Genomic DNA, 21,818 nt, shown 5'->3' with positions numbered 1-21,818 from the left:
GGGTGGTGACAGCTGGAGATGGGTATATACCCATTACGATCGGTGGTTTTGAAGTATGTTTTCGTGAACAATTCATCCCCTTCCTTAAAAATTTGAAGGTCCAGATAATCAATCGTGTAAAAGTCCGATTTTCCAGTAAACGAGATGCCAAAAGTGTTCTGATTGAGTTCATCAAGAAATTTTTGAAATGTGTCCGGGTTGCCTTCCCATAGAATGATGACATCATCGATGTAGCGGCGGTAAAATTTAATTTCTGGTCTCGAAATCCCATATATGTAGCGTTCTTCCAACATGTCCATAAATAAATTCGCCACACTGGGGGCGTATTTAGCCCCCATGGCTACCCCTTTTTTCTGAACATAGAACTCTTTCTTATACCAGAAATAGTTGCTCTCCATGGCCAGCTCCAATCCTTCCAGAATAAATTCAATCTGTGCATGTCTTAATTTAGATCTTTCATGCAAAGCTTTTTTTACCCCTCTCAGTCCGTCTTTCTGAGAAATACTCGTATACAGGGAATTCACATCTATGGTGGCCAATAGCCATTGGCCACTCCCTGAAATAGTTTTTAATTCATTAATCAACTGGGTGCTATCCCTAAGATAAGACTTCCCTTCCACCACTAGGGGTTTCAGGAATTGATCGATGTATTCCCCCAGTCTAGAGAATAGGGAGTCCACTCCACTTATAATAGGCCTCCCCGGTGGTTTGTTCAGTCTTTTATGTATTTTGGGCAGATGGTATATGACCGGGGTTTTGGTGGATTCGGGAATCAAATATTGAGCCTCTTTCTTATTAAGAATACCTGCTTCCAACCCTTTCTTTACGAATTTCTTCAATTTCTTCTTATATTGTAACTTAGGGTTATGTTTCAGTTTGTTGTAGGTATTTTCTACTTTCAGTAGGTTTTCCATCTCTTCCTCATAATCCTCTTTCTTCAAAATGACTAGTCCACCCCCCTTGTCGGCAGGTCGTATCACCACTTGCTTCTTTTGACCGATTTCTTTAATGGTTTTCCAAATGTGGATGCTTCTTGACTTCTTAGTTTTCATTTTGGCCAGGTCACTCTCCACCATACGCTTAAAAGCCCCTATACACTGATCCCCTGGAACTTTGGGATTAAAAATTGAATTATTTTTAAGATGGGTATGGCTGTAGACTTCTGGTTCGGGTGGGGGGGTGATAATTATAATTGATAATTATTATTATTTATTATCAATTTGTTCTGTTCCATTTGTTTAGATGCAGCATTCGTTATTTCGGATAATTCTTAACTTCGGATAAATTGGTATTCAGTCACTAACAGCCAAATTTGAAAGGAAATTCCAATACCTATAATTTAATAGTTAATAATAGTTAAGTTATTATTAGTTAGTTATTATTTCAGATTTTTAAATTTTCTGTTTTTCGAATTTCAGATTTATTTTTAATTTTCCGATTTTTCTCTTTTTTTTTGAATTTCAGATTTTTCCAATTTTTTTTTCGAATTTCCAAATTTCCGAGTCTTTTCGAGTTACTGAATTTTTTCGAATTTACATTTTTTCAAATTTATGAATTGCAATCATAACAAATGACCCGAAAAACAGAAAAAAATAAATTAATTAATTTTTCGTCAGTGCATATGTCTATTATTTTACCTTAATATTTTTAATTTCATATATATAACTATGCCACTGATCATGTCTCAGCTTTGCTCCATACCATACTCTTATTTATCTGATCTCATAAGCCTTTGGTTATTTTTTTTTTTATATTAATATATTTTTATATATAAATAGTTTTACATTTTTTCAAATTTTTATACCTATTCATATATATTTCTTACACGTTTTATATCATTTTTATAACACTTTATTGTCTTGTTTAATAAAGTATTGTTCACTATTAAAGTAGTATTAAAGTTTTGTTCTCTTTTAAATTTAAAATAACAAACATATTATATTTACCTGCTCTGTGCAGTGGTTTTGCACAGAGCAGCTCTGATTCTCTTTTTTCGTGTCCCCCATAGGTGCTCCTGGCTCCTCCTATTAGGGCAGTGCCCCCAGAAAAAGCTGCTTGCCCTGGGGGCATCTCCTGAGCCGCTGTTCTATGCGTCCATAAGACACTTAGAGCCGTGGCTCCCCCCTGCTCTCTCCCCATTGGCTCACGCTGCTGTCTCACCCAATGAGGAGGGAGAGTCCCGGGGCAGCCAAGGCTATCGTGACCATCGCCGGATTGGAGGGGGCTCAGTGGATTTGGGGGGGCACTGCACGCAGAGGTTTTTTACCTTCACTCATAGAAGATAAAAAACCTTCAACTGTTAGAACCAATTTAGGTATATTTTAAAGCCTTCACTTAGACATTTAATGATTTCTAGGATATATATTTTATGTGAATTTTTAGACATTACTTTATATTATATTTGGTTCTGTGTAGTTCAGTTAGTATTGTATACCATTGTGTTATATTCCTTTATTCACAATCTTCTCTTTTTATTAAGTTTGATGCTATGCTGGTGCTTGTAGTCTGCTTTGTAAATATCATTAAAGTGATACTAAACACACCCAGTTTAATTGATATTATCCCTTCTATTCCTGTATATGGATGATGGCACTGTAATTATTTTAATAAAAAAAATCTAAGTACCTTTTTCCTAATCAATGTACAGCTATCACATGCCCCAGATATTTCCCAGCCTGCCTGCAAGGAAACATAAGCAGGAGGAGCTTCTAGTCCTCCGCTGCTGGTCACATGTTCAAAATAAAAAAAACAGCATTTGGAATACAGAGTAAAAATAAATAATTAATATCAATAAAACTGTTATAAATTGTCATACAAATATAATATTTGAAATCAAATCTTCATTATTTTTTGGCAATTGGTGTAGGTGGATTTCTGCCAGTCATAGGCTGCATCACGCCTTTCTAGCTTGTGTCTTAGAATAAGAGGGAGGTGAAGCCTCCATCAATCTACATGTGATATCCCAACCCCTATTGTGTTTAGCTGGTTAGTGGGCATGGAGGAGGAGAGAGGGAGTGGGCTGTCATATACCACTGTGTATATGCCCACGTGTGACTCTATAGTCACATGGGCTGCTCAGATGTGATAGGGAGGAAATGATCAGCGTAGAAACTCACTGAAAAATGAGCATGTGCAGAGTTGCCAACCATGCTCTGCAAAATCCCTAGCAGAATTGGGGACTTGAGCAGAAGGGGGAGATAGAGAGCAGCAGGATCAATCAGTTGGTTTTTTTTGCAGAATACAGAAAGTGAATCTCATAGTGACTGAGTGACTATGAACAGCATGTAATACACTGATACATTGATAGTTTTTTATGATGTGGGTTTAGTGACACTTTAGGTCCCACTTGCAGTGCTCTCCCCGCTCTGCTCCTTTCGCTGAAGCTGTGCTTATAAGCTGGCATATTCTCCTTTGGGCAGGTTTGGCAAAGAGGGCTGTGCTCCTGAAACATGTTGCCACCTGCCCTTTCCTGAGACTCTGTGCTATACCAGGTCCATGCAGTGCCGTGGACACCGCCAGCTGTCATCCTCCAAAGCAGCCAGAGGGACAAAAGGAGGGAGGTAATAGTTAGATGAGGAGAAGCAACAGTTAGCTGAACTGATAACTTTTCCCTGAATGGGAAAAATCACAGATTTTTCACTTTAATTCCATCATGTTGTCTTTTTGTATTTTAGGGCATCTCAAAACCATGTGCAAAAGGTGTTGGAGTCTTGACTCAACTGAATGCTGCAAAGCATCTTAGCTCATAGGGTTCAATATTGAGTTTGCCCACTCTTTATAACAGCTTCAACTCTTTTGGGAAGGATGTCCACAAGGTTTAGGAGTGTGTCTATGGGAATATTTGACCATTCTTCCAGAAGTGCATTTGTGAGGTCAGGCCTCTAACCTCTCTAGGCCTCTAACCCTGGCCTCCCTTCCTCTCTAGCTTTCCTCATCCCCTCCCTGGCTCTCTACTCCTCAGGAGCGCATTCTTCCTTCCCTAACACCACTTTTCTGCCTATCTTCTTCCTAGTTTCTGATCCATCTCCTCTTCCTAGATTTGTATAGGCTACAAATTGTACTATTGTATGGATATTGGTGGGCTTAGAGGATACCCCGCTCTTGCGGGAACCTTCCCAGGACCACTTGGCCCCCAGGGCTTTAACCTCCCTGGCGGTATGATTATTTTGGATTTTAGGTGCTGAAAGCGGTACAATTATTTTGCATGGAAATTTGGCGTTTTATATTGTAGGCCTGTAATTCTTAACAATAACACACTTAAATCTGTCCAAACCAGAGCCTAGTAGATATCCCGGGTATGATGAAGTTTGAAACACAAAAACATAAATTATAATATAATAAATAAATATAAATAATTGAATAAAAAATATATATAATAATAATAAAATAAATTTCCCCACGATTCACTATCGCTTAAGTCTGCAAGTGTTCTAATTTACTATCGCTGTTTTCTAGCTGATCTAAAGCCACTTTTGACATAAAGGGACACTTTTTGGTTGCTATGGACAATCTCCAGTTTCCAGGCAGAAAGAACAGTATATATAATATAAAACTGCATGCAGGGCATGGGCCAAAGCACTGGGGACAAAAGGGATGTGAAATAATTTCATACAGTACTGTAATCTGTAAGATTACAGTACTGTATGTGTTATGATTTTTACATTTTTTTAATTTGCCGCCAGGCTCCGCCCCCATGCGTCGCGCCTCTCGCAGGGAATGAAGCCTGGCAAGGAGAGGCTTCGGAGGAGACAGAGCCCACGGACATTGCAGGGGACATCGCAGGATCCTGGGGACAAGGTAAGTAACGCCGCACCAGGATCCTGCAACGTAATCCCGAGTGTGGCTCAGGTTTACCGCTAATGGGACTGAAATTCAACCCCGAGCCACACTCGGGATTACCGTCAGGGAGGTTAAAAAGGCCTATACTCTGCTATTATATCAGTTCTTGTTTTCATACAGCTGCAGCTTGTTTACTTTTGTAAGCTAATTTTTGTTACTACTGTCAATTACTAGAACTGATCCCCTGTATGGCTCTCTCTGCAGCAGCTGAAAGCTGACTTCTTCTCCTCTCCCTCCCACCAGCTTTTGGCTGCTGCAGTGTGAGCCTTGCAAGGGATGGGTTCCAGTAATCGCCCCCCTGCCGCACCAAGCACTCTCCTTGGACACCAAACATTTCCCCCTGCTGCCCAGGCCCCCATGTGTACCCCTGCCACCACCACCGTGCCATCTCCCTCCCTCTCCTCCTTCCAACCGGCAGATGCAGGGACACCATAGGATCCTTCAGGATGGAGGGTCCGGTAAATATGTCACATTTACCAGCCCCTTCCTTTCCTTAATGAACACAATGAGTGATCAGTAGCGATCACTCACTGTGTTCATTCATAACTGATAGTAAACTGTCTTTATTTTGGATGAGGGGGACTGACAGATTGGCTGTATGGGGCCCTGTGGTTTCTCACAGCAGCCCTGGGTGTGGCTAACACCATTGCCCCTGATGAGTCACAAGCCTGTAGCTTGTCAATCTTAACCTGGCCACACCTTGTCCTGTCCATTGCTTTTTATATTGACAGCACTGCCTGTGTTGTTGAAACCCTCCCATCGTGAGCATAGTGCGGTATCTGGGTATGGGGGGCATGTGATACACAAAATGTAGAAAGATTCAGATCACTGAGGGAAGATAAAGGAAGGTTTTTGGACTTAAACATTTGGAAGGATTCCTTAACACTTAACTAAGCTCCCTTACCCACACAAACTTAACTACACTTAGCCCTTAAACTTAACACTTATCAATGAACCTGACCCTGCTTAGCTCTTACCTCAAACCTGTTGGGGTTGATTTACTAAAACTGGAGAGTGCAAAATCTGGTGAAGTTCTGCATAGAAATTAATCAGCTTCCAGTTTTTTTGTTTTTTTTTTTGTCAAAGCTTAATTGAACAAACTAATGTTAGAAGTTAATAGGCTACCATGCACAACTCTACCAGATTTTGCACTCTCCAGATTTCGTAAATCAATCCAATTGTGTTACTAAAGCTAACCCTTACACTCAAACGTTACCATTTAACCAGCCCACTAATGTGTAACCTACCATTTAGCCCCATAAACACTAACCTTGACCTTCACCCTAACCACTAAGCTGGAAAACATTTCTCGATCTCGATTAAGTCCAACAAGGTGTATGCCACCTCATGGACTTATCTCTTTGACTTACAATTACATTTTTACTCAGTGCCAAGAGCATAGCTTTTGCTATATTTTCTCCATCACTGGACCTTCTGGTCCCAGCTCTACAACTGCATAGTCACCTGCATCCACTGTGGCTTCCCCTCCTCTTGCCCAGTCACAGAGAACATTGTATTATTTTAGCTTATTCACAAAATAAAAAAGCCTTCTGTGAATGAACAGCAGAGTGTAGGGTTGGGAACAGCGGCGGCCGGTCCATAAGGGGCGTAGCTCCCCTAATTCCATGTGGGGCACCAGACTCATCATTTTTTTTTTGGAAGCACATGATTAGAGCCTGAGGCTCTGATTGGCTTCAAAAAGGTCGAACTCACCCAATATGCGCTATGGTCTTCCGGCTTATCCTCCCGGCCAATCAGAACAGGAGGCGGATCTTAAGACCAGATTAGCTGGAAGGAGAAGCCAGGGAAGCCATGACTGTATATTGGGTGAGTGCAGACCTGGTGGGGGGTTTGTTTGCCGCGCCTCCCAAAAAAATTGCGCACAAGCTGCCACTGGGTGGGAGAATTGCTGTTATAAAGAAGGCAGCATCTCTTCTTTTTTTTTGTCAAAGCTTAATTGAACAAGCTGATGTTAGAAGTTAATTGGCTACATGTACAGCTGCACTGGATTGTACATTCTCCAGTTTTCATAAATCAATCCCATTGTGTTACTAAACCTAACCCTAACACTCAACTGTTACAATTTAACCAACCACTAATATGTAACCTAACAGTTAGCCCCATAAACCCTAATCTTGACCTTCACTCTAACCACTAAGCTGGAAAATGTTTCTCAATCAGTGGCTACAGCCGCTGATCAGTGTATTTTGGTAATAGCACAATGTCCCGACAGGGGGGCATTCCTTCAAGGGAATCCCATCCTTTGTTCAGGCTAAAATACTAACAGTGTATAGCCAACTTTAGATTGACCTAACCCATAACTATATCCCAAAATCAGATTTAACACTTGCATACTTACCTTATCCAATGCCAGTTTTTGTCCACCCGTCATTTCTTGTAAGACAAATGTTCACTTTCATGCTTTGTGATATTTTTTTCAGGCAATGTGATTTATAATAGTGTGAAAAAAACGTGTGCAACGGATATAATGTGTGATAATTGCTTCTCCATATCAACAAACCATGGCTTCAGCCTCCGAGTCAGTGGTGAATGTAGGGAAGGAGAGAACAGTAACGCCAAACTGGGTATAAGGGTGAGTTTATTTATCCTTGTCTGTGAAAATAATTATAGTTTCATTGTCTTCCTCCTATTTTTTGAAGCAAAAAAGAAGTGCAGTAATTCAGCAAGCAACTGTAAGTTTGAAAGTATTTAAAGCCTATTTTTGTCATTTTGGATAGAGTAGGCAATTTTATTTACCATCTGTGTGCCATTAGGATTTCCCTTCACTTCCTGTCCAGAAGACACAAAAAGGAAAATCTCTTCTTAAACAGTTGTCACCAAAACAGGCACCTTTATTGGATGATTTCACATTCTTTCCCGTTCTGGTGACAACGTATTGGATTTCCTCCACTTTCCAGCAACAACAGTCACTAAGATAAAAAAAAAAAAAGAATGCACATCTCCACAATCTGGACCTTTCATCGCTTTATGTAAAACTAAAATATTCATCATCTTCAAGGACGAAGTCTACATCACTACAGGGAAAGTGCTCGTAGATGATGAATTGTTACCCATGAACTACTATGCTGAGCAGTTTATACAGATAAGTGCATGCAAAGGATTTTCAGTTTGAAGCTAGGTGAACCTAGATAGAGCTTCTTCAGTTGAATAAATCACTAGCAAGCAAGAGTATTAGCATTAGCCAGGTAGCCTGACCTAAAACAAGGTTGCATCTAAAACTGAAGTTCAAAAGGTGCGCCAAACTGTTTTCCTATACAGTACCCTATTCCATCAACATCTACCACTGGAGGTTATAAGCTGAGGACAACTAGGTGAAGAAATACCAATAGGCAGAAAGACATACCTGGGAACTTGTCATAGTCAGGCCAGCAATGTTGGCTTTTCTTGCCAGCTCATTACTGGCTGGGCTCAGTTCTCCAGCTCTCTGTAATGCTCAGCATCCATTGACTGTAAACATTGTAGGTAGTGGTTGCTTGGACGCACAGATGCCAAACTCCAAGAGGTGGCAAGGTGCAGGCGGTCACACAAGGTCTGCCTGGAAGTTGAACTCCCCATACTGCTGCGCCAGAATAAGGCTTAATGCACACTGCTTTTAAAAAGTTAAAAACTCACCTAAGCTGCATTTTTTTCAACCAGTTTAGGTGGGTTTAGCAGCATTTGGTGTTTGGGTGTTTATTTATTTCATTGGCCAGAATTGTAATTTATTCTGGCCATTGAAATTAATAAGTCCCTAGCAGTGTTTGGAGTTTTTTTATGCCCAAAAGGTTGAAGAATCAGCACAAGAATTGCATTTGGGAGAGGAGAATTTCACTACCTCTAAATTCTGCTGCTTCTAAACTCTGGCAAAAGCCTATGTGTGCATGGACACGCTGTCATAAAAAAAAAGGCAAAAGCTCCTATATTTGAATTTAGGAGCAGCAGTGTGTCCCAGGCTAAAGTGTTTGGGTTTGGCTTGAAGTAAAGGTGGCAATCCGAAGCCTAAACCCACTTCTACGTGTTGCACCAGCTCAAAACCAACCAGATGAGACTGGCTCCACTCTGCAGCATTAATTCCCTCTACTACACTCTCCATGGAGCACTGAAAGCTCTGCTATGGCCTTCCCTGAATTGCAGCATAAAGGTGGGCCACCAGACCCACCTCTTCTTCCTTGTTTCATCTGCATCCTCAGTTTGCAGAGGTGTGGCCAAACATATTAAAAGTTCTGATGCCGAGCCTAAAACACATTGAAGTCAATAAGAGCTGAATCTGTAAATCAATTTTCTCCAATTTAAGACTAATAGCCAGTGGATTGGCAAAAGAAGTGCATGGGGCACTGCCCGAGGGGACTTTCACCATTGCAAATACAATTTTGCAGAGCAGTGACTTTAATATTGCTGAGAGTGCAACATTAAAAATGCCCCTAAACCCGACAGGCAAGTGATGCATTTGTGAACAAAGTAATATAGCAAAACTGATATTTTTACAAAGGAAAAGAAAAAAAGCCTTTACAATGTCGTTATTTCAAGCTTCCCTGCAAGCTTCCTTTGTTTTATAAATAATGTGTAGGAGTTAAGAGTAACGGTGGAAGCTTGAGAATGGATGTCATCAGGGAGAATTTTCTGCTGGCAAAAAGTTACATTGGTGCTGCCAAGGAGGAGAGGTGTCAGGTCACCTAGAGGCTGGGTGACAGATGCACACCGTTGGGATAGGAGTGCACCGCAAGGTATTGGACCCTACTGCTGACTGCTGCGGACTGAACCCTGGGAGGTCCAGGAAGCAGGTCTACTGGATCACTGACACAGATCCCACTGGGAGCTAGAGCATAGATTCCCCAGGGCGCGGAGTCTAAGAGCCAGCAGGTGTTCACCAGAGCCTTTAATGGAAAGGATGGACTGCGCTGCAGTCTGGCTCCAGGTTGCGGCCCCCAGGGTCTCACAGCTCACGCTCACGTAGACTACAGGAGAAGCGGAAGGAGGCTGCAGGCTGGAACAACAAGGAAAGTAGGGGACAAGCCAAGGTCGGGGCCACAAGCAGACAAGGACAACAGAGTTCAAGCCAAGGTTCAGGGTCACAGGCAAACAGGGATGGTCGGGAACACGCCAAAGGTCAGGGTCACGAGTAGACAGGAATAGTTAAGAACAGGCCAAAGCCGGTAACAGGAATCAGATGTAGGAAACACAGCAAGTATACACAGAGGCTAACACACAATGGTTGATCAGCACTGCTGGCTTGCAGTGCACAGGTTAATATAGGGTTCCCTGATAGGGCCTGAGGTGGGGCCATGCTTAGAGGAGAGGTTACAAAAGCAGTAAGGTGAGGGTCAGCTGGTCTCTAGAGATGAACATATGGAGACAGGTATGCAGATCGACAAGCTCTATTGCATAACCATGACAGTACCCCCCCTCTTAAGACCTCCCCCTCCCCCGCCTGTGCCCAGGCTTAAAGGGAAACTCCAGATGGAACCTCCTCAATAGATGAGGAGCAAAGACCTCAGATGCAGTGATCCAAGACCTCTCCTCAGGACCAAACCCTTTCCAATGTACAAGGTACTGAAAAATGCCTTTACGGAGCCGGGAATCCAAAACTTGACATACCTTGTACTTTCGATTATCCTCAGAGGCCGGAACCGAAGTAAGGAGAGGACGAAAGGACTTATTGAGGACTAAAGGCTTTTTAGAAATGGGTAAGGGCACGAGAAGACCATCAGAAGTCTGAGCAGGGTCCCCCAGACCCTTAAAGATGTGCCGGACATCCAACACAGGACCATCAGACTGGGTAGAGGTCATTGGATCCCTGAGGTCAGGTTGGTTAAAAGGGGACATGTCACAAGAGTTAAGCTGGATAGCCGGAACACAAACAGAATGCAGAGAGCCCTGAACAAAAGATTGAAAACCCCACCTGGCCGAATGGGGCAGTCTATCCAAAGGATGGATTGAGCCTCTTAAACAGGTTTGAACGGACGTAGTAGCAGTAGGGTGAGGCCAGGTTACAGAAGGTCCTGAACAAGAAGCAGGAAGCTCACTGGGCATAGGCTGGACTGGTGCAGAGTCTGACTGAACAGCATTGCTAGGTGCAGCGACCACCAGAATTGCATCGCAGGGCATAGCGACTGTGGAACTGGTGGACGAGTCAGCCTGGGTGTGTGTCCAAGGGGGTCCAGGGACAGGCAAAGGGAAATGGCCATGCAAACTGGAGTGACTGATCGGCTCAGGTTCACAGGTAGGCTCCTCATCCAGAGTGCCACACGACCCAGAGAGTGCCTCAGCCCGACTATTGCAGGAGACATTCCAGAAATCGCTATACGCAGCAGGAAGAGCAGAAGATACTGGGATGGTGGCAACAGGAGGATTCTCTTTTGGGGTAACCTTGAGTAGGCAGGAGGAGGAACAGGAGGAACCCCAAGTCAAGATCTGTCCAGCAGTCCAGTCAACATGTGGAGAATGGAGCCGTAACCAAGGAAGACCTAATATGATAGGAGAGGAGTCTTTAGGTAAGACAAGGAAGGATATCCACTCCTGGTGGAGTGTCCCTATCGACATCTTAACAGGGAGGGTCTGGAAGCGGATAGGACCCCCTGGGAGAACAGTGCCATCAATCGCCAAGACCACCAATGGCGTTGTAAGGGGCAAAAGGGTAAGTCTCATGGAAGACGCAGTTCCCCAGTCCATGAAATTGCCAGCGGCTCCGGAATCCAGATGTGCCGAGACCGAACGAGAGGAAGCGCCGACATGAAGGAACACAGAAAGAAGAAGACGAGAAGGTGAAGGTGATACTTCAGGGTCTAATACTCCACCTTCCAGATGTATTAGCCCCGATCGTTTTTCCGGACGAAGAGAACCAGTGTCATGAAAATGACCTTTGGCCCCACAGTAGAGGCACAGGCCCAGAGTTCTGCGCCTAGTGCGTTCTTCAGGAGACAACTTGGTCCAGCCCAGCTGCATAGGTTCCTCAGCAGGCAGGGGGTGCTCCTCGGATCGAAGAGAAGGGACTGGGAGCTCAAGCTGCCTAAGGAACGGGGAGTGGTGGGGTCTTTTTTTCCAGGGCCCTCTCCTGAAAGCGAATATCGATCTTGTTACACAAGGTGATGACACCGTCCAGATCAGCAGGAAGGGATCTTCCTGCTAATTCATCCTTCACTCTATCAGAGAGGCCATGTAAAAAGGTAGCAACTAGGGCCTCTTTATTCCAGCTCAATTCAGCTGTGAGGATACGGAACTGAAGAGCATACTGTCCCACAGAAGCGGACTCTTGACAGAGACGTAAAAGAGCGCTAGCCGCTGAGGAGACACGACCCGTTTCCTCGAAGATATTCCAAAAACGTTTCAAGAAATCAGACAGGGTAGAAACGACTGGATCATTCAGTTCCCACAGAGGGGCAGCCCAAGCTAGCGCCTCGCCGGACAGAAGGGATATAATATAGGCTACTTTCGCCCGATCGGACAGGAAGTTTGGGGGCTGAAGTTCAAAATGAATCGTGCACTGGCTAAGGAACCCCCTGCAAGCCTTGGAGTCCCCAGAGAAACGGGCCGGAGCTGGCAGTTGTAATGAATGTGTGGCTGCGACTGACGTGATAGGTTCAGCAAACTGTCAGGTCACCTAGAGGCTGGGTGACTGATGCACACCATTGGGATCAGGAGTGCACCGCAAGGTAGTGGACCCTACGGCTGACTGCTGCGGACTGAACCCTGGGAGGTCCAGGAAGCAGGTCTACTAGATCACTGACACAGATCCCACTGGGAGCTAGAGCATAGATTCCCCAGGGCGCGGAGTCTAAGAGCCAGCAGGTGTTCACCAGAGCCTTTAATGGTAAGGATGGACTGCGCTGCAGTCTGGCTCCAGGTCGCGGCCCCCAGGGTCTCACAGCTCACGCTCACGGTAGACTACAGGAGAAGAGGAAGGAGGCTGCAGGCTGGAACAACAAGGAAAGTAAGGGACAAGCCAAGGTCGGGGCCACAAGCAGACAAGGACAACAGAGTACACGCCAAGGTTCAGGGTCACAGGCAAACAGGGATGGTCGGGAACATGCCAAAGGTCAGGGTCACGAGTAGACAGGAATAGTTAAGAACAGGCCAAAGTCGGTAACAGGAATCAGATGTAGGAAACACAGCAAGTACACACAGAGGCTAAGACACAATGGTTGATCAGCACTGCTGGCTTGCAGTGCACAGGTTAATATAGGGTTCCCTGATAGGGCCTGGGGTGGGGCCATGCTTAGAGGAGAGGTTACAAAAGCAGTCAGGTGAGGGTCAGCTGGTCTCTAGAGATGAACACATGGAGACAGGTATGCTGATCGACAAGCTCTATTGCATAAGCATGACAAGAGGCAAGAAGGAAGATGGCTAAAAGATGTATAATTGTGCTCTGCACTTAAATAACTGTTAAAGAATGTTTAACCTTTCATATGGCATTCTACACTAAAGATTCTGATAGTATGGTCAGATGTTGGCACCAAGTTGTACCAGTCCCACTCCTCTTCTACTTTTGATTAGAACACTCATTCAACTGTTTTGTATCCACCATATGTCTCCTGGCTAGAGGCCCACACACAAATTCCTAGCCCTATGACTAATGCCCCGTACACACGGTCGGATTTTCCGATGGAAAATGTCCGATCGGAGCATGTTGTCGGAAATTCCGACCGTGTGTGGGCTCCATCGGACATTTTCCATCGGATTTTCCGACACACAAAGTTGGAGAGCAGGAGATAAAATTTTCCGACAACAAAATCCGTTGTCGGAAATTCCGATCGTGTGTAGACAAATCCGACGGACAAAGTGCCACGCATGCTCAGAATAAATAAAGAGATGAAAGCTATTGGCCACTGCCCTGTTTATAGTCCCGACGTACATGTTTTACGTCACCGCGTTTAAAACTATTGGATTTTCCGACAACTTTGTGTGACCGTGTGTATGCAAGACAAGTTTGAGCCAACATCCGTCGGAAAAAATCCTAGGATTTTGTTGTCGGAATGTCCGAACAAAGTCCGACCGTGTGTACGGGGCATAACACTTAATTAAGGAATGTCCACACATGAATGCATTTTCAGCACTTTACTGCACCTTCATATCTTCACATTATTTCCCATGCCATTTCACATTTGATATACTATCAGAATCTTCAGAGCAGAATGCAATGTGAAAGGTTAAACATTCTTTAGCAGTTATTTCAGTGCAGAGCACAAGTACACATCTTTTAGCCATCTTCCCTACTGATGATGAGTCATCGGTTGGTAGGACGCAGGTGGGCGACACGCACAGCTTTCTGCTTTGCTGACAATAGTACATATAGTTGCAGGAGAGAGCCATGCTGGCTGTGCTCCCTCTCTCCTTGCAGAGTCGCACTGCATGGGAGTTAACACAGAGTAGCAAACAGATCGGGATCTGTCCGCTGCACCCTTGTTGAAAAACCCTGATCTATACCACCTCACCTGGAAATTCAGTCCGCAAAGGGCCCCTTAGCTCATCTCAGTGTAGGTCTATATCTTGGCATCCCTAGGGAGGGATTTCTCTAAAAGGGAGCTAACAACTGCTTATAACTTTTCCCTTACCATATCAAAATTGCAACAGAGTCATCTAACGGTAGATAAGCAAACTGCATCTGCTACCAAATGAGGTGGGGCCCACACCCCCAAAAACATACCAGATTCTTATCAAGGGTGTGCATCATACAGAAAGTAGGTAACACACAGACAACTGTACAACCACAAATGACCTTCGTCTGACAGAGCTAATCCCCCACCCCAAAAATTCCTCCTCCTACAGAATGGCAGAGAAAGAGTCTATTGCAGGAGAGCAGCTATAACTAGAGAAGGAGTGGAAATCCCCTCACCTCCTCCTCTGATATTATATGGATGTGCAGGGCAGTGACGGCTGGTGACGTTTTAGGATGTTGGGGCGCCAGACTCGCCCCTCCTTTTTGACCCCTCACACTTATAAGCCCCACCCCTATAGCATCCACCCACTCCGTCCCCTGTATTCCACTTGCTTCCACCTATAGTGTCAGGAGTATACAGCTCAGTATCACATGACAAAGTATACAGGCCCAGAATCACAGGTCAGAGTATACAGCCCAGACTCACAGCAGAGTATACAGCCCCAGAATCACAGCAGAGTATACAGCCCAGAATCACAGCAGAGTATACAGCCCAGAATCACAGCAGAGTATATAGCCCAGAATCACAGCAGAGTATACAGGCCAGACTCACAGCAGAGTAAACAGCCCAGACTCATAGCAAAGTAAAAAGCCCAGACTCACAGCAGAGTAAACAGCACAGACTCACAGCAGAGTAAACAGCCCAGACTCATAGCAAAGTAAACAGCCCAGACTCACAGCAGAGTATACAGCCCAGAATCACAGCATACTGATCATCACTGTTCACATCATTGATTATCATCACATTGCATCACTGATCATCATCTCATTACTGATCACCAATAGTCACATCATCAATGAACATCACATTACTGGAACACAGTGTGCCCTTGTACACCTTGTGCCCCCTAGAGTCCATGAGGTTATATCTATACAGGCTCTTATGTGACAGCCCAATAACCTGTAGTACATAGACAGGACTGTAATCACCACAGGCACTGTCTGCCCGGACACCTCCCTATCAGAGGACTTGTCTGCTGTTGCTGGGCTGAGTCAGTTGCTGCGACAAGGACTTTGGGGGAGTCCTGAGTCGGAACTGTCCAGCACTCTGTCACCCTTCTTCATGTCCAGCAACTCAGGGACATCCTGCAAGGCTAGCCTGCCAACCATAGCTGCTCATGCTCCAGGCTGGGATGGAAATGTCAGTGTAGAGAGGAGGGAGGGCTGTGAATAAAAAGCTCAGTTCGGGCCGCGCATTCCACTGAGCTGCTGACATTACTTCCGGTTTATCACTGGCCAAGGAAACCAGAAGTGATATCATAACTCGGAAAGCACTGCCCATGTCCTAGGGTGGTGCCAAACAAGAGCAATGCACCCATAGTGATACTACGGGCGGAAGTATTCTGGCGCAATGGATTGCGCCACAAGGCAGGTCAAAATCCTGCAAATGAAGCGTCTTGTCTGCAATCTCGTGATTGCATAGACGTTGCACTTCCCATAGTGCACTTAAGGACATTTTTTTTTTAAAGGGCCTTTTTTAAATATTATTTATTTACTTATTTTGTGACTGCCTGGGGAGGGAATGGGTGTCGCCCGTGCGCCCCTATGGATGGGCAGCCACTGGTGCAGGGCAGAGAGGGTTCTGTGTAAGCCACCATAAAAGATGCTGCTCTGTCACTTGTGAACACAGAAACCGGTAGAGGAAGAGATTATTGCAGAAAACTTCTTCTACTGGCTTCGGTGTTTGAAAGTGACAGCAGTTAAAGGTGAGCACAGGGCCAGTCTCAGAAGTTCTGCTAACGAAATATTATATATATGTATATATATATATAAATATATATGTATATATATATACACACACACACACACACACACACACACACACACACACACACACACACACACACACACACACATTATTTTACCAAAAGTATTGGGACACCTGCCTTTACACGCACATCAATTTTAATGGCATCCCAGTCTTAGTCTATAGAATTCAATATTGAGTTGGCCCACATTTTGCAGCTATACCTCTTCTTGGATGGCTGTCTACAAGGTTTAGGAGTGTGTCTATGGAAACGTTTGACCATTCTTCCAGAAGCACATTTGTGAGGTCAGGCACTGATGTGGATGAGAAGGCCTGGCTCGCAATCTCCGCTTTAATTCATCCCAAAAGTGTTCTATCGGGTTGAGGTGGGAACTCTGTGCAGGTCAACTTCCTCCACCCAAAATTCGCTTGGAAATTTCCCAGGTATGTACATAGATAGATAGATAGATAGCAAATGCATTAAGTTATTTTTATTTTCCAGAACAATGTCATGATAAAATGCCACTAAACAACTTCATGTGTCCAAGCTGCTATGTGAATACATCTACTGATGGCTGCAAAAGCAATGGAATGGTGTTGTGCCGTGGGAACGAACTTGAGTGTTTGAAGTATAGGTCACTTGTTCAGCTGTCCGGTATGTATCTATCACAATTATGATTCTATTGTGATTACCACATAAACAGTATCGCACAACATTTTTGTAAATATTTTATTACATCTTTTCATGTGATAACACTGAAGAAATTACACTTTGCTACAATGTAAAGTAGTGAGTGTACAGCTTGTATAACAGTGTAAATTTGCTGTCCCCTCAAAATAACTCAACACACAGCCAGTAATGTCTAAACCGCTGCCAACAAAAGTGAGAACACCAAGTGAAAATGTCCAAATTGGGCCCAAGTAGCCATGTTTCCCCCTCGATGTCATGTGACTCGTTAGTGTTACAAGGTCCCAGGTGTGAATGGGGAGCAGGTGTGTTAAATTTGGTGTCATTGCTCTCACTCTCTCATACTGGTCACTGGAAGTTCAACGTGGCACCTCATGGCAAAGAACTCAGAGGATCTGAAAAAAAGAATTTTCTTTCTACATAAAGATGGCCTAGGCTATAAGAAGATTGCCAAGACCCTGAAAATGAGCTGCAGCATGGTGGCCAAGACATTACAGTGGTTTAACAGGACAGGTTCCACTCAGAACAGGCCTCGCCATGGTTGACCAAAGAAGTTGAGTGCACATCCTCAGCATCATATCCAGAGGTTGTCTTTGGGAAATAGAAGTATGAGTGCTGCCAGCAAAGCTGCAGAGTTTGAAGGGGTGGGGGGGGGTCAGCCTGTGAGTGCTCAGATCATATGTCGCACACTGCATCAAATTGGTCTGCATGGCTGTTGTCCCAGAAGGAAGCCTCTCCTAAAGATGATGCACAAGAAAGCCCAAAAAAAAATGTGCTGAAGACAAGTAGACTAAGGACATGGATTACTGGAACCATGTCCTGTTGTCTGATGAGACCAAGATAAACGTATTTGATTCAGATGGTGTCAAGCGTGTGTGGCAGCAACCAGGTGAGGAGTACAAAGACAAGTGTGTCTTGCCTACAGTCAAGCATGTCATGGTCTGGGGCTGCATGAGTGCTGCCAGCACTGGGGAGCTTCAGTTCATTGAGGGAATCATGAATGCCAACATGTACTGTGACATACTAAAGCCGAGCATGATCCCCTCCCTTCGGAGACTGGGCCGCAGGGCAGTATTCCAACATGGTAATGACCCCAAACACACCTCCAAGACGACCACTGCCTTCCTAAAGAAGCTGAGGGTAAAGGTGATGGACTGGCCAAGCATGTCTCCAGACCTGAACCCTATTGAACATCTGTGGGGCATCCTTAAATGGAAGGTGGAGGAGCGCAAGGTCTCTAACATCCACCAGCTCCGTGATGTCGTCATGGAGGAGTGGAAGAGGACTCCATTGGCAACCTGTGAAGCTCTGGTGAACTCCAGGCCCAAGAGGGTTAAGGCAGTGCTGGAAAATAATGGTGGCCACACAAAATATTGACACTTTGGACCCAATTTGGACATTTTCACTTAGGGGTGTACTCACTTTTGTTGCCAGCGGTTTAGACATTAATGGCGTGTTGAGTTATTTTGAGGGCACAGAAAATTTACACTGTTATACAAGCTGTACGCTCACTACTTTACATTGTAGCAAAGTGTAATTTCTTCAGTGTTGTCACATGAAAAGATATAATAAAATATTTACAAAAATGTGAGGGGTGTACTCACTTTTGTGAGATACTTTATATGGAGCGATGTACTCCTTGCCATACATTTTGATTCACTTTAAGGTTCATTGACCATAAGAATGGTACAAGGCTCCAAAGATCCCCTTTAATTTAAAGTGCAACACAGAGTTCCTTTGCCTACTTAAATGAAATAAATATTAAATGAACCCTGTATATAGTTTAGACTGCATATGTACAATATTTTACATAGAAACTACATTTTTAAAAAAAATCAAGCAATCAAGAACACATTTTTGCTATCAAACAAATGAGCCTTCCCTTTTCATCCTCTTTTATCCCTATCTGGATTTTAGAATTATACATAGTGTATGTGATAGGAAAAGGGAATGATCCCTCCTGTCTCCTCTGTCTCAAGTCACTTGAACCGTCCAATCATGTAAGGAATTCCCCATGTTTTAAAGGTACAAATCCCTCCAAAGCAATCATTTCTAGTGGTTTGATTCACCCTATATTGTTTCACCCAATGAAGAGTCCATCAGTCAGATCTCCTTACTATAATTTAAGGGTCTGCCCCTGCCCACCTTGATGTAGTTCCAGCTTGGAACAACCAAATCCTAAAACAAAAATGAAAAATATTGCAGCTTACCAATCCTTAGATGTGGTGGTTGCATTATTTTTCCTTTTTCGGTTTTCTCCTATTTTTACCTGGGGATCCTTCAAGTAACAAATTACCTGTCTTAGGGTGACAAGGTTCAGAGCAAATCAAGTTTAGCAACATTATTCACTGTACCCTATTTAGAAGTATTTGGTAAAAATAAAATCTTATCTTGATTTGCAGATGGTAAGGAAGTACCAATGTCAATACAAGCCTGCATTACAGAAGGTGGTTGTAAAATAGGGCTTGGAGTTGTAGTCGGAGCAAAGCAATTAGAAGCAATAGAGATGACGTGTACCCCTGCAATACCTGTTGTTCCTGCTAGAAAAAAACCAAAGCAGCTGCAAGCCAAGCTTGATCTTATGTTAGGACTTTGATGCATGTGTAAAACGTCATAAGCATTGGTTGCTTTAGAAACAATGGCAACTGAAAACAGCATTGAGATGTATCAAACTGTAGATGTGCTAAATGCATGTTAATAAAATCTTTAACTCATCATCAGTGTTACTTTGTTTTTTCAAAGACAATTTGCATTTGTCATTATTACACACAGTAATTGGTATATGCAATTCACTGCACAATGCCATTGCCTTAATGATGTGTCATGAAGAATTAATTCCCGCAGTAGCCTTTCTCAACCTTTTTTCCTTGGAGGAACCAGGTCTCCAGGAATATTGGTGAGGAGACACACTGGACATCTTTGCTGCCATTGTGCTATATACTGGGTGTTCAGTGCACCCCTGTGCCTTTGAGGATTGGGCTACCTTCAGGCCCATCTGCCCTCTATCTATCCATTAGAATATGTAAAAAGAGTGCACACTAAACAATAAAGTGCATTCGTGCGAATACAGACAAATATCAAAATATACAAATGTGCAGATAATCAACAGTATATAAACAATAACAACTGTGAATAAAGTTTGAAGACACATATGCTAAATTACATCACATGTGAATAAAGTGCAAACAAAAAGTTCATATAAAGCTGGATTCCATCAAAGAAAGTCTCATGGAATAAGAAAGTGTTTGGAAATGACGATCATACACCTGAAGCCGTGGCACCCATCACCATAATAAAAATAGAGGCCTACTGGAAAGCCAGCGACCCCTCTTACTCAGAGAGGTCACACAGCGCTTAGTTGGATCTCTGATCCACTGAGAAAGAAGTCCAGACGTTCCTCTCCTATAGCCGTGGATGGTATACACCAGGGCAATGGGTAGTTTCTGTTGTGATTATGATTTAAAAAGAGTAAACACAGTTGATTGATAATAAATGGCTTCAGCCAAACACTAACCATGAGTAAAAGAAAAGTTTTTGTGTTATTATTCACATTCTCTGAAAAATGGCCAAGAAATCATAAATTCTGCCAGGGTATGTAAATTTATGAGCTCAACTGTATATATATATATATATATATATATATATATATATATATATATATATATATGTGAAAAAAATTCTGTAAATTAAGAATGCTTTCAGAAATAGAAGTGTGTGTAGCCCACTGGCTGTTTGATCCCAGGTTCCATTTCCTGATAGGCACGTAACAGCCAGGCACATGGTTTTGCCCAATCACTCGAGTCAGAAAAACGCTGTCCATGTCTTTTTTTTTGGTTATGAACTTTGATAGGGTGAGGGTGAGCCTAGGGATACTCCAATAATGGGAGAACTTGCAAATGAAGACATTAACTCCGCACCAATGCCCCGTACACACAATAGGATTTTCTGAAGGAAAATGTTCCATGGGAGCTTGTTGTCCAAAATTCTGACCGTGTGTAGGCTCCATCGGAGTTTCCATCACACAAAATTTGAGAGCTGGTTCTCAAATTTTCTGACAACAAAATCCGATTGTGTGTACACAATTCCGAAACACAAAGTTCCACGCATGCTCGGAATCAAGCAGAAGAGCCGCACTGGCTATTGAACTTCATTTTTCTTGGCTCGTCGTACGTGTTGTATGCCACTGCGTTCTTGAAATTCGGAATTTCCGACAGGATTCGTGTGATCGTGTGTATGCAAGACAAGTTTGAGCCAACATCCGTCAAAAAAAAAACATGGATTTTGTTTCGGAAAATCCTATCGTTTGTACAGGGCATAAGTGTCCAAAACAGGGACTCCTCAGCAGGAACACAGTCCTGAATGTACAAAAGGAAACCTCTCCCATTAAAGGCCAATGATGAAGGGTGTTCTGTCTCTCCAATCTAAGCATTGAAAGTGATCTCCGTAACTTACAGTTAGTTGTGTTGAGATGTCGATAACCCCAATCTTATTTGGATAAACAGACAATGACTCGATCCGGACGACACCTTGTTGATCTTGTGAAGTTTAATCCATAAACTGTGAGGATCTTACAACAATGAACATCGGATAGGTCAAAAGATCATAATGTGATCCAGTCCACATGTGTGAAGAAATGCATTACTGGGAGAAGGGTGGGGCTAACTATACAGAATAAGCTGAGATACAGGAAGGGGAGGAACCAGGGACAGAATAAAACATATAACATTTAAAGGCATATCACAAGGCATGTGAAACAAGACACTCCCCGTCGAAATCTATGATTTCTATTATTAACAAACTTTAGTCCAAGTCCAAATATAAGTACTGAAGTTCTTTCCAAGAACACCTGCAAAACAAGAGGGAAGGTAAGAACAAGGGAAACAATGCAAACA

General features: G+C 43.5%; 1 protein-coding gene across 1 annotated transcript in view; it reads left to right on the top strand.

The window, feature by feature from the left end:
- The window catches only part of LOC141110626 (uncharacterized), a 116,285-nt gene extending 96,748 nt beyond the window's left edge, over positions 1–19,537 (top strand). The window contains exons 4-5 of the mRNA XM_073602072.1: positions 16,741–16,893; positions 19,329–19,537. Coding sequence (XP_073458173.1) covers positions 16,741–16,893; positions 19,329–19,522 — 347 coding nt within the window. The 3' untranslated portion in view covers positions 19,523–19,537. The remainder of the gene's footprint in view (positions 1–16,740; positions 16,894–19,328) is intronic.
- Positions 19,538–21,818: the final 2,281 nt, after the last annotated feature.

Source organism: Aquarana catesbeiana, linkage group LG10 (genome assembly GCF_042186555.1).
Source record: "Aquarana catesbeiana isolate 2022-GZ linkage group LG10, ASM4218655v1, whole genome shotgun sequence".
Classification (NCBI taxonomy): Eukaryota; Metazoa; Chordata; class Amphibia; order Anura; family Ranidae; genus Aquarana; species Aquarana catesbeiana.
The sequence above is the reverse complement of the archived record's forward strand: the minus strand, read 5'-3'. Positions and strand labels throughout refer to the sequence as shown.